Source organism: Sorex araneus, chromosome 3, assembly GCF_027595985.1.
Source record: "Sorex araneus isolate mSorAra2 chromosome 3, mSorAra2.pri, whole genome shotgun sequence".
Classification (NCBI taxonomy): domain Eukaryota; kingdom Metazoa; phylum Chordata; class Mammalia; order Eulipotyphla; family Soricidae; genus Sorex; species Sorex araneus.
The window spans coordinates 151401926-151415121 of NC_073304.1; the positions used below are offsets into that span (position 1 = coordinate 151401926).

Here is a 13196-nt window from a genome sequence, read left to right on the forward strand (position 1 = left end):
GGCTGGTTCCATGAGAGTCGGGGGAGCAGGCGGCCTTTCCGAGGGTCGCTGGGGACAGACCTTCAGCCAAAGGCTTCTCTTTTCCACTCATCTCCGTCTCCTGCCTGTGGAGACGCCTCACTCTACCCAAAGGTCTTGTTAAACATTCCTTTCCATTTTCAGATTGATCACTCATTTCTGTTCTTGGGCCACCTCTGGCTCAGCGCTCGGGTCAGTCCGGAAAGGGATCGAAAGACTTCTATGGTGCTGGGGATTAAGTCCGAGTTGGCCACAGGCAAGGCCAAACACCCTTCCACTGTCCTGCCAGCCCAGATGACCATCAGAACGCAAATCCCAGAGGGCCCTCTATGCCTGCCCCACTCAACCCAAAGGCTCTGTAATCAGGGAGCCGAGGAATAGTTTCATCAATAAATCAATTTATTTAAAAGAATATGTTACAATTAATTACACTAAGTGACATTACCAAACAATTTAGAGTGGTTAGCTCTAGAACAAGAATAAAAGAAACACTGTTAGCCATCATGTGTCTGTGTATTTTCTCTTCACATTTCTTAAATCACAAATAAAAAATACAAGATACTGCAGTGAAAATACAAGTCGAGTTTCTCTCAAATAAATTAAAAGTATGCATGGCCTGGGGAAAGCTGATGCCCAGCTCACCACTTTAAACAGGGTCACGGGATGGAAGGAATGTCCAGGTATCTGCAGCTGGCCAGCGCCCTTTTCCCCACAGATCACTCCCCTCCTGCATTCTGCTCTACCCAGGGCCCTTAGCGTCACGGCGGGCAGCCTGGGGGGCTGTGCCAGGGGTCGAAGAGGAAGGAGGAAGGCGGGAGGCGGAGTCGGCTGAGGGGGGCCCGGTGCAGCACAGCCACACCTCTGCCCCGAGTGTCCTCCAGTCCTGTCCAGCTTCTCAAAGGAAGCTCAGAGGACACACAGGCTGGAGGAGGAACCTGGCACTGTGTTGGTTCGGAAAAAGAGGGCAGTGTCTCCCAGGGCTGGAGACTTCCAGCCAGGTAGGGTAGAGACCCCTTTAAAAGAAGGGCACACAGGAGCCAGGCTCCTAAGTGCAGACGCTGCAAATGAGAGAGCAGGTCACTGCCTGCCTGCGTCCTGCATGGCTGCTGGCTTGGGTCACCGAAAGGCCAGCGGGCACATTGCTGACATTTGCCAGATTCTGCCAGAGCTCAGTTCTGCGTAGACATGCCCATGCGCTGGTCAGTGCAGGGCCCGGGGAGGGCAGGAAAGAGCAAGCGCAGAATGCAAAGTGAAAGAGCAGAGGCCGCGGGGCCATCACTCAGAGCCAGCACTTCCTCCTGGGTCACAAGAACTCTGAGCGTTGACCGAGGAGGACAGAGCAGCGCAGCTGGGGGTGGGCTGGAACTGGCTAGCTGTGTGGGGGAGCAGAGGAGGGCGCCCATTTCCCAGAGATGACTGGGCAGAACCGGGACTGGAGGGACGAGATGCAGCAAGCGGGAAGGAGCCAAACACTAACACGGCTTCATGCAAAGAAAAGTTTGAACCCACAGAGCCCCACGGGGCCCATGGCGCCCCAGGGCCATGGCAGGAGGAGGCGGCCTTACTGGCCCCCGGCTCACTCCTGCCTCTCAGGGGCCCCGCCCAGAGCAGAGGCTGGTTCTGCAGGCCCAGCAAAGCCTATTCCAGAGAGGAACTGGAACACCTGCTGCCAGGCCTCTCCCAAAGGGCCCCTCACGGGCCAGCATCTGGCCAGCTGCAGCCACTCCAGGACTTGTTCATCCTCTCTAGGAGGGGGTGGGGCAGACGGTAGCTACTTGCCCACTTTTAAAAGCTGCCGCCAAAGGCCTCTTGCATAGTGGAGTGGCAAACTAACATGTCTCCTTTCTAGGGGCCTTTGACTCATGATCAAGTTCATTTAAGCCAAAAGCTGACCTGTGTCAAAGCTTCACATCAGGAACCATTCCCGAAGCCTCATGTCCTCCGCAACCTGCGTCTGGCTCGTGGATTTCTCCTGGTTTCCAAGAGGGGTAGGGAAAAAGGATGGCCTTCCAGAGGCACCGGTAAGCAGGAGAGAGACAGACACAGAGGAGGGAGGAGAGAGGAGAGAGGAGAGAGGAGGGAGGGATGAGGGGGGGAAGAGAAGAAAGTATGTGAGAGACTGCGCGCGCGAGAGAGACAGAGAGAGAGGGGATGGAGAGGAAGAGAGAAGGTGAGAAGAACAGGAGAGAGGAGGGGGGGGAGAGAGAGAGAGAGAGAGAGAGAGAGGATATATGCCCCTGTAATGATCCACAAGAACAAGATTCGAAAGAGGAAACTCTGAACCCCCCGCTGCTTGTGGCGCAGACATGGTCTGCCCCGGCCACAAAGCAGAAATGCCCTCTCTGGAGAGCTTCTGGAGAAGAAACAAGGACGCGAAGGCTCAGAGCTGGGTTTTGGCTGCATCAGAACCTGGCATGAGACAGCGGGCCACGTGGACAGAGCCCAGGGAGTAGCTCTTGGGTCCCGCCAGGTCTAACTGCAAGGTCAGATGAGAAATTCTTTGAAGAACAGAAGAGTCGCTCAGATTCGTGTAAGTCAAAGTGAGACCCGGCCCCAGTCCACCACATCCCCACTGTGCTTTCTCTCCTGGATCCTTGGTGGGCTCGGATGGGCCAAGCTTTGTAGCCGCTGTGGCTGGTACAGACCCTGGCCCATGCCAAGATTTCCTGAGGCCTAGGGACATTGTCATTCTCTCTCCGACACTGGTCAAGGAAGCCGCAGAACACGCAATAGGTCAGGACGGAGCAGGGCAAGGTTTATACACAGAGACCAGCTCTCTCCCCGCCACGGCCAACCCCGAGCCGGAAAGGCCCCCACGTGCACTCTGGCCCCAAGTGCACCACCCTGCTTCCACAGACAGGGAGGCGGGAAATGACGACTGTGACGTGTCTCAGAATTGCCATAGGCAGCACCCTCCCAGCCCACCCTTCCTCGGTCACACTCCAGGGATCATCAGGAGCTGAAGGTGAGGCGGAGAGCCATGGCTGGAAGGAGAGATGGGGCAAGGAAATGGTCTCGGGACCAAGGGCCACACCTAGTCCTCAGACTCTGGCTGCCACGAGAAATGCTTCCTCCTGCCCAGCAGTCTCTCGGGAGACAAAGAAACGAGCTTCTCACTCCTCAGACTCCGTGGCGACCGTGAGCCAGAATCTTTGCTCAGTACAAAAAGGAAGGGAAAAAAAAAACCGAGCAGGTTGTAAACTTTTCGAGTCCTTCATGAGGAGAGGTATTTTCCCTGTAAAATATTTTTTTTTCCTTTTTAAAGTTTGTTTCAAAATAAAGAGAGCAAGAGAGAAGTCATGAATTCTAGTGAAAGGTGTGTAAAAACACAAGCTAAAAAAGGTACTGCCATCAATATGAAATTTAAAAAGAAATATATATATATGTATATACGTGCAGCTAATTTGTGTATATATAATTTTTACATACATACATATATATGTCTCAACAGTGCAAATGGATGGAGTTCATAGTTCCAGTTTTAAAAATATAGTACAAGGAGAGTCTGCCGGTACGAGGCCCGGAGGGCAGATACCTCTGGCGAGCTGGTGGGCTTTCCTCTCCTGCTGTGACTCAGTTGGCCCCAGGTGCTGACCAATCTTGTTTTCTACCAGCCCGATTCCAGCGACATGATATTCGGAGGGATTATTAATAATATTTAGTTTAGGACTTTTTGAATAAAATGCCTTGTTTTTTTTTCCTTTTTCTCTTCTTTTATGTTAATGGTTACTCTGTCTGACATGGGCAACGCAGGGTGAGGATGACGGTGAAGAGGAGGGAGGGAAGAGAGGCTAGGTGGCCACGTCCCTCTGCTGTGACCGCGCCATCTGGAAAATGTTCTGGAAGGAAAAAAGAAAGAAGCATCACTGGGCGTCTCTGGGGCCCCCAGACAGCCTGCCTGGCTCTCCTCAGGAGGGGCTCCGGGGCGGGACCACTGTCCAGCTGTGTCCCCCCAGACTCAGGACAGCAGGTACAGCTCACGCAGTCTCGCAGACTGCGCAGGGTCCCTCCAGTCTTCTGGGGGCACAGACACGAAGTCTGAGGTTTGCCCCAACCACCAGGAGATGTAAAGAGAAGAGGGAATCCACGCCCACCCCCAAGGCCTGCTGTTCTTCCTAGGACACCAGGAAAAAAGGTGCTCATGACTGCACCTCTGGCCCATGGACACAGTTCCCTCGACAGGAAGCAGCTGGTTACTCTGAGTCACGGTCTGCGCTGGCAGGTACAGGCAACAGTTACCAGCAGTAGAGCAGTGGCAAACCTTCCCGCAGAAGATACAGCCAGAGGCTAACAGAAAGAATACCCCTTGTGGCGCTGGCGAGTGATCTGGCAGGGAGGGGGCCTGCCTTTCTCCCCCCAGGCACCCCAAATGGCTCTCTGAGTGCTGCCAGGGGAGGCTCCTGAGCCCAGGGCCAGGAAGGAGCCCCGAGCACCACCAGGAGTGGCACCCAAATTAAAACAGAACAAAATACCCTGGCTCCCAGTTCCAAGTTGATATCCCCAGAGAGAGACGGGGCTGAGGCCAGAGCATCTGAAAGATGACAAATGTTCGTCCGACACTGTTTAGAAAAATTACCTCTTTTCTCCACTTGAGCTCGCAGAACACCCTCTCAAAGCACTCGTGCATGTAATTGAACTGAAAAGCAAAGAGAGGCACGCCCTGATATCCCAGACCAAGCCTGGACCAAGCCCCAGTCACCCACCTTCCAGACCATCCCAGCCGGGGGATCCGGGGCCCACCGGGCACCTGAGCGCAGGCGTTTGGAATGGAAGCTGCTCACTGGCTATTCTCTGGCTCCTCCTAGTGGGGACTCGGTGCAGCAGGATGTGCAGTTCCCGGTCCCAGGGAGCACCGGGATTCAGAGGCTCAGATTCCCAGACAACCATGTCCCAAGGCACACTCAGGGTCTTAAGCTCGGTCAACTTCACAGGCCAACAACTCACATATGGTGTGAAGATTTTCACCCATCGAGGCTTCTTCTCTCCACGTGCGTATTCAAAGCAGAAGGCCATTCCCTCCTCGTCAGTGTCCCACCGCTGCATCTCGTCCCACGCAAACGCGATGACCTGGTTCTACACAAGGGTGCAAGCGTGAGCTGGGGAGAGCTGCCCCTTCAGGGCAGGGCCCAAGATAACACGGGCGTGAGACAGGACGCCCTGATCAGCGAGGTTCTCCCTTTCCCTCCCAGAGGCACCGATGCGGTGAGTGAGAAGCTTGGCGCCCCCAGGTCCCCGCTGGCTGTACACTCACCTCCAGCTGGCCCTCCTCCGTGCAAGCATGGAGCTTAAAGTGCATGATGCTGATGGCGGTGACGACGTGGCCCTTCCGCCTGGAGTCGCAGGCGCAGTGAGGGAAGGTGATCTCGTTGTAGCCCTCACAAGTCCTCAGCATGTTGAGGTACTAGAAAGTCCAAGAATGGGGACAATAGTCACTGTGGAGCACAGCTGCAGGGAAATGCTGCTCGAGTGGCACCAACCGAAGGCCAGAGAGAAGCCCCCCTCCCGGCGCCCTCACACCAGTCCCTGACCGGGGATAGGGCTGTGATGTGGCCGGAGCCGACTTCCGACTCCAGCTTCCAGACTTCTCACTTGGCCTGTCTGCTGCCCCGTTTGAGTTCTGGGAACAAGGCCAGCACAGCAGGACTCAAAGGGAACCCCCTCAACCAAGGCCAGTCCTGTACTTTCATGGTACCTCAGGCTGGAGTAAACGAAGGAGAGCAGCTCAGATTTCTCCTTATCTCCTGATCAATCAAGCTACAAAGATCTCAATGATGAGAATTAAGCTACTCTATATCTTGTATTCATAAAATATTTATATTATAAGACACTTTTTTTGGCTTCTGTTTTTGGGTCACAGCCAGTGATACTCGGGGTAGCCTGGCTCTGTATTCAGAAATCACTCCTGGCAGTGCTTGGGGGACCACATGGGATGCCAGGGATCAAATCTAGGCGGATCACATACAAGGCAAGTGCCTTACCTGCTGTACTATCTTTCCAGCCCTACAAGACACTTTTTTTTGATGGAGGTGGGCACAACTGGCAGTGCTTGGAGCTTACTCCAGGCTGCACTCAGGGATCATTCCTGATGGACTCAGGACGCTTACGTGGTGCCCAGGATTGAACCCAGGTCAGCTGCATGCAAGTCAAGCAGCTAAACCTCTCTAGGCAGAAAAATAAACAAAAAGCCTGAGGAGGGACACATCCAGCAATGCTCAGGGGTTACTCCTGGATCTGTGCTCAGGAATTTCTCCTAGCAGTGCTTTGGGTTGCTGAGGCTCGAACCCAGGTTGGCCACGTGCAAGGCAAATGCCCTACCCGCTGCACTCTCCCAAATCTCAGGAAAAAAACGGGCTTTTTTTTTTTTTTTTTTTTGCTTTTTGGGTCACACCCGGCGATGCACAGAGGTTATTCCTGGCTCTGAACTCAGGAATTACCCCTGGCGGTGCTCAGGGGACCATATGGGATGCTGAGAATCGAACCCGGGTCAGCTGCGTTCAAGGCAAATGCCCTACCCACTGTGCTATCACTCCAGCCCCCAGGAAAAAACGTTTTGAAAGCCTCTGGCCCCGGCTGGGAGGAGTGGAGGCTGGAGTCCTGAGTTCCTGAGTTTCATCTCCAGCACCCGCGGATCCCAGTGGTGCCCCCCCACCAAACCACAACAAGCATATGACCAAACCAAATGACATGCATGAGCCTCACATGTCCAACGCTACGAGACCAATCCAGAGAGTCCTATCATCAGCCCCCATACGGTCCCATGAGCCATGTCTGAACACAGCCAGGTGTGATAACAAACAAAAACCCAAAACAAAACTAAACTAAACCAAACCAATCCAGAGAGTCCCTGAACTACTGATGCATCAGGATCAAGGCCAGCCACCTGCTCCTCAATCTACGCGCCGGGAAGGGAGGTGACATATGACTGGGGGGAGCAGAAAGGAGGGAAAGGGAAGAATCAGAGGGGAAAACCCAGGAAGATTCCTCTCCAGCCGGCTGCCTCTCAAGCAAGTGGGCTTCTACAAGCCCATGAGTGGTGGGGAAATAGGGCACGTGGAGGGGCCTGCCATCTGGGCAGGAGACCAGAGTGCCCTAGAGTGACCTCAGGCTGCCAAAGGAGGAGAAGGCAGAGCTGCACAAACGCTCACGAGGCGGCCCACACTGCTGCTTTTCTGCAGGGAGGAAGGTCATACCCGGGCCGCCGCTGACTCTGCTCATGGCACCCAGGGGCCATCCCTGAGGCCAGAAAACCGTGAGTCAAACACTCTGTGCTAGCTCTGTGGCCAACCAACTGTTCTGGCACCAGCGACTGCGGCCCCCGAAACCACGGTGCTGCCTCCAGGACTGCGGGGCTCTCTGGACCACTGCAGGGCACCGCGGCACTCATCCCCTGCTGGACTCGAGGCTTCTGCTGAGTGAAACAACAGCAACCTTCTAGGTAAAAAAAACCCACACAGAGGCAGGAGGGAGGGGACCGGAAGTGAGCCCTGAGCACAGAGCTTGGAGTAGCCACCAAGCACTAAACAGACAGAAAATACCTACGGAGTCACAGAAGTCAAATCCAGCTTTCGGAAAAGCGAACAGATGGCTGAGACAGGGCGGGTGGGCGCAAGGACAGGGTGGCTGTGGGTACTAGCTAAAAAATGTCTTTAAATATTTAAAATTTTCTACAATAAAATGTTAAAAGCGGAAAAAAGTGCTGGCCAGTGCCGGGAGCAGTGGGGGGTGGGTGGGCCTAGCTCCACTGGGGTCCTTCAACCTGAGATGCCCACCAACAATGCACCATTCTTTTGGAGAGACAACACTGTTTTTAATTTTATTAATTTATTTTGGGTTTTGAGTCATACCCAATGGCGCTCATGTATGTTTTAACTTCACGTAGTGCCAGGGGTCAAACCCGACTCTCCTGCACGCAAACATGTGTCTGTGTCGGCCGTTGGGGCCGTTGGGGAAATGTCCCAGGACTCCCGACTCTCCTCTCTTCTCCCCCCACCCATGCTGGGAACTGCCCATGGCCTCGGCAGGTATGGCGAGTGCTCTACCGCCAGCCACACCTGGCAGTGCTCACTCCTGGTGGGCACAAGGACCACGCTCTTTACCTGCTGGATTATTGTCCAGGCCCCCACCAACTACTGTTTTTTGAAAAATAATTTGTCATAGTCCTCCCTGCGTGTTTACTGTATAGATTTTTAAGGAACAGAAACATGTGGGCAAGATGAGGTATTTAGAAACTAAGATCAGAAGAAACATAAAACATACAGAAAACTAAAGTTTACCATTGAAATATTATACTAAGTCAATATAATGAATCAATAAAATTTGTACTATAAATCAGTAAAATTTGAAGTTACGAATGTTTTCCCAGTTTCCTAGAAATAAAGTTTTTCGTTTTTATTTTCACTTTTTTTGAAAGACAAGACATGGAGCTCTACATCTCTTTCTTGTCCATTTGTTTTTTGTTTCTCGGCTACTCAGAGGAGCTCAGGGGACCATGTGTCCGGCGCCAGACACTGACCGGGTGGGGTGTTGTGTGCAAGGGAAGCCCCCAAGCATCTGAGCCTCTCCGTGAAGCCTGGTGGGAGCTACCAACCACTCTGGCACCTGGAAACATGAGCGGCCACTGGCAGCCTCTCCAACGCCTCCTCAAGGCTCTCTCGGCCCCTCCTGGCCTCCCTCTCTGACCCTGAGCACAGAGCTGGGAGGTAGGAGAGCGCTCCAGGGTGGAGTCCCGCCCCAATTTTTAAAAAAATATATATCAAATTTCCAAGAGTTTTTAAGTTTTCAAATATACTTATATAATAGTTATATATTAAAAATACAAAATGATCCAGTCCTCTTTCCTTCACAGTAAATTTTGAGTACCTAAATATGTGTCCAAGGGCCAGAGCGATACTCTACTCGGGAGGGTGTTTGCCTTAAGATACTACTTGAGTGTGCAAAATAAATTCAGAGCAACATAACCAAGTTATAAAATATACAACCTAGGGGCTAGAGTGATAGTACAGCAGGTAGGGCGTTTGCCTTGCACACGGCTGACCCGGGTTTGATGCCTGCAACCCATATGGTCCTCCAAGCACCGCCAGGAGTAATTCCCAAATGCAGAGCCAGGAGTAACCCCTGAACATTGTCAGGTGTGACCCAAAAAAGCAAAAATAGAAAAAAGAAAAGTGTCCTAAATTACTTTTCTAATCCCACTTCCTGGCCCCAGAGATTCTGGCTTACTCAGCCGGGTGGAGTCCAGTAATTAGCATTTGAAGCAGGCTTCAGATATAACTTAGCTGAGAACCACACAATGACAGATATTGCCTTATGTACCCATTTAACAATATACAAAACCTTCTTTGTCAGTCCACTGAGACTGAATTTCTAACAAGACAACAGTAAAAAACACCCCAAAACCTTAAAACAAAAACCTCAATCTCACCCAAGCCCAGAAATACACACTCATCTCTTGAAACCTGTATTCTCAACCATCCAACTTTGGAGCAAATCTAATTTTGTAAACAGGTAGAAAGCAGGACTGGAGAACTAACACAGGAGTTAAGGCGCTTGTCTTATACGTAACGAGCCCTTGTTTGACCCTCAACAAGTCAGGATGGCACCTGAGCATGGCACCAGGAGTGAGCCTGTCAGAGAGGTGTTACCAAAAACAAAGATTCTGATTGCGAACTATGGCAAAAATATGAGCTACCCTCCAGTGAATATCAAGGAAATTTATAGTAAGTTTACTATCTGGCAGGAGCCTAGGGGGACTTTGTAGACAGTGCTTGCTACAGAACTGAGCACTCTCCTGAGAAACCAAGAGTGAGGAGTGGGAGAGTCTGCTTGAGGGCGTCTAAGCAGAGCGACTGGATTTTACCTTCACCTCCCTGCCACAGGAGTGCGACAGATAATAGCTTAATGTCATTAGTGTCATAATGGCTTAATGACAGAAGGGCTCCTTCTGAAGGGGAAGTTTCACTGTACTGACGGTACTCGAATAAACAAAACTAATCTTGTATACAGTTGAAACTCCAAGGGCAGAGTGATAGGACAGTGGGGAGGGCAGTTGCCTTGCACGCGACCAACCTGACTTTGATCCCCAGCATCCCATGTGGGCCCCTGAGTCCATCCCATATGGTTCCACGAGTGATCCTTGAGCACAGAGCCAAGAGTAGCCCTTGACCTCCACCAGGTATGCCCCAAACCAAACATACAAAAAATATCTTATTTTTATCAGATTTAATGTTTGGCAAGTATTTTCAGAACTCTAAATAAAAAAGTAATACCACTTGGTTATTATTAATAACAAAGTTTTATATTTGTAAGCTATGTAATGAAGTTATAGAACTTTTAGCAACAAAAGTGCTATAAAGGGGGGCTGGAGCAATAGCACAGTGGGTAGGGCATTTGCCTTGCACTCGGCCGACCCGGGTTCAATTCCCAGCATCCCATATGGTCCCCTGAGCACTGCCAGTAGTAATTTCTGAGTGCAGAGCCAGGAGTAATCCCTGTGTATCGCCAGGTGTGACCCAAAAAGCAAAAAAAAAAAAAAAAAAAAAGTGCTATATAAAAATCTCATTTGCTAAATGGAAGAATATGATAGGTATTAAGGTCTACATCCCTTCAATATTATGTTCTTAAAAGAAGTCACTGACCAGGCTGCAACATTTTCCCCAAAACGTATGGCTGGAATAATACACTTAAGAGGCAAAAAGGGACATTCCATAAATAGCTGATGCAGAGCCTACCATGACCATTTTCCTTTGCTCATAGAGTTTCTGGAGTTGGTAGGATTTTTCCTCAGCTTTGATGTAACCTTTTTTCACATCATCAACAGCCTGTCACCAAAACAAAGGCAGGGAGAAAGAAAGTTACGTAAAAATCATTATCAAGATACATTCTAGAAAAAATAAAAAAGACGCAGATGCATTTTCAGAATAACTCATCCATTTGGACCACCATCACCACCATTAAACACTGCCTCAACAGGCGTCTTTACTGAGTCAGCCGCATTTTGAAAGTACCGTGGTAAGCTCAATGATTGTTCTTGAGCCACATATGGGCACCGGAGTTAAAGAGATTTGAATTCTGGATTAATTTATTCATGTGAAACAATTAGAGGGCACTGAAAGACATATACAAACATGAACTAAGGGCAACTGTAAAATAGCAAACAGCCCTCGGAATTGTTGGTGCAGTTTTCTAGTTTCCTAAGTTTTCTACATCTTATTGCCAGATGTAGTTTTCAGGGAAACCTTGGTGTGACCCCTGACATAGGCTAAAGAGAAACACTAGAAACTGAAGTCTGGAAAAAGAATGGACCTGAGTTCTGTTCAGGCCACAGATCTGTCTGATTTAAACGAAGGTCAGATTAGGGGACCATGAGAGAAAACGATGAATGAGGAGGTAACGAGATTATGATGAACCCTCAAAAGCAAACAGAGATGCAAATAGGGGCCACAGTGGGGAGGGCATTTGCTTTGCACATGGTGGACCCAGATTTGATCCTGACACCTCATATGGTCCCCCAAGCACTGTCAGGAGTAATTCCCAAGTGCAGAGCCAGGAGTAACCCCAGAGCATTGCCAGGTGTAGCCCCCCTAAAAAAAAACAAAAAAAAATTTAACAAATGGTAAAGAACTTATATTAAAAACAAAAAGAAGGGGGGCTGGAGAGCTAGCACAGCGGGTAGGGCGTTTGCCTTGCACACGGCCGACCTGGGTTCTATTCCCAGCATCCCATGTGGTCCCCTGAGCACCGCCAGGGGTAATTCCTGAGTGCAGAGCCAGGAGTGGCCCCTGTGCATTGCCAGGTGTGACCCAAAAAAGCCAAAAATAATAATAATAATAAAAACAAAAAGAAGCCAAGAGAATCCAAGGGAACTGTCAGAAGAGGTGAGATCTTGTCATCTGCTGCACCTTGTTGAACCTGGGGGCATCACTCTGAGCAGAGGAAGTCAGGGAAAAGGGCACACGCCAGATTCTAGCACTTGTACGTGGTAGGTGTTCTGCAGAATAAAGAACAGTTACTTGGTAACAATGACAAACCACCTGCTCTCGATCACAAACCTTCGATCACCAGCTGCAGGACAGTGAGTGGGGGGTGGGTGGGCACAGGGACAGTGGGCAGGGTCTGGGCACTCTAGTGGGGTGAAGATGCTGGAACTTCATACATCACAGTTAGGAATGTTAACATTATTGTAGCCATGTTATCTAAACTACAAAAAAATTTAAGCAATTACAGAAATTTAGCCTTTCTGTAATTCTGTCACTGAGATGCTAAGGGCTGGGTGCCTTGCATGCAATGAGGACAGTGAGGTAGACGAGAAGGGCTCATAGGGCTGGTGCCTGCTAATACTTGGGAAACCAGGGGCTGTTCCCCAGCACCACAAGGGCCTGCCAGCACCGCTGGGAACAACCCCTCAGCATGGCCAGGGCAGCCCCCAGGCCCTTCTACACACATCAGGCTAATTCTATGCAGTCAGCAGGAGGTGCCCAGCTAAATATTTTATTTTTTTTTGCTTTTTGGGTCACACCTGGCGATGCACAGGGGTCATTCCTGGCTCTGCACGCAGGAATTACTCCTGGAGGTGCTCAGGAGACCATATGGGATGCTGGGAATCGAACCCGGGTCGGCCACGTGCAAAGCAAACACCCTACCCGCTGTGCTACAGCTCCAGTCCCAACCTTTATCGTAAGGTACAAGCCTTTGTCTTGTTTTGTGAGGCTGGGGAAGGCATGACATGTGCTCAAACACTGAATCACAAACCCAGGTTCTACCATTCCCTCTGTCTTTTTTTGTTTTGTTTTTTGCTTTTTGGGTCACACCCGGCGTTGTACAGGGGTTACTCCTGGCTCATGCACTCAGGAATTACTCCTGGTGGTGCTGGGGAACCATATGGGATGCTGGGAATCGAACCTGGGTTGGCTGCATGCAAGTCAAACACCCTACCCGCTGTGCTATCACTCCAGCCCCCCTCTGTCTTTTAAGGGAAATGTTTGCAGAACCGAGTGAGTTTGGGATTGAAGTCAAGAGACAAGGTCAACTCTGTCACCCATCAGTGTGTGTGTATGTGTGTATGGGAGGGGCAGGGAGAAGGGAAGGGGGGGAGGTGTTAGTGTCTTAAATTATCCTCAAGTAGGGGCTAGAGAGATAATAAAGGGCTTAAGGCACTTGCCTTGCATGCGGCTGACCTAGGT

At 50.6% G+C, this 13196-nt stretch overlaps 1 protein-coding gene across 3 annotated transcripts in view; it reads right to left on the minus strand.

Moving 5' to 3' along the window:
- Nucleotides 1–396: 396 nt before the first annotated feature.
- SNX27 (sorting nexin 27) overlaps nt 397–13196 on the minus strand; it is a 76059-nt gene continuing 63259 nt past the window's right edge. For all 3 annotated transcript variants that reach the window (XM_055130892.1, XM_055130890.1, XM_055130891.1), the window contains 5 exons: nt 10746–10835; nt 5270–5419; nt 4963–5091; nt 4595–4654; nt 397–3857 (listed from right to left, as the gene is read on the minus strand). In XM_055130892.1, the coding sequence (XP_054986867.1) occupies nt 3810–3857; nt 4595–4654; nt 4963–5091; nt 5270–5419; nt 10746–10835 (477 nt within the window). In that variant the 3' untranslated portion in view covers nt 397–3809. The remainder of the gene's footprint in view (nt 3858–4594; nt 4655–4962; nt 5092–5269; nt 5420–10745; nt 10836–13196) is intronic.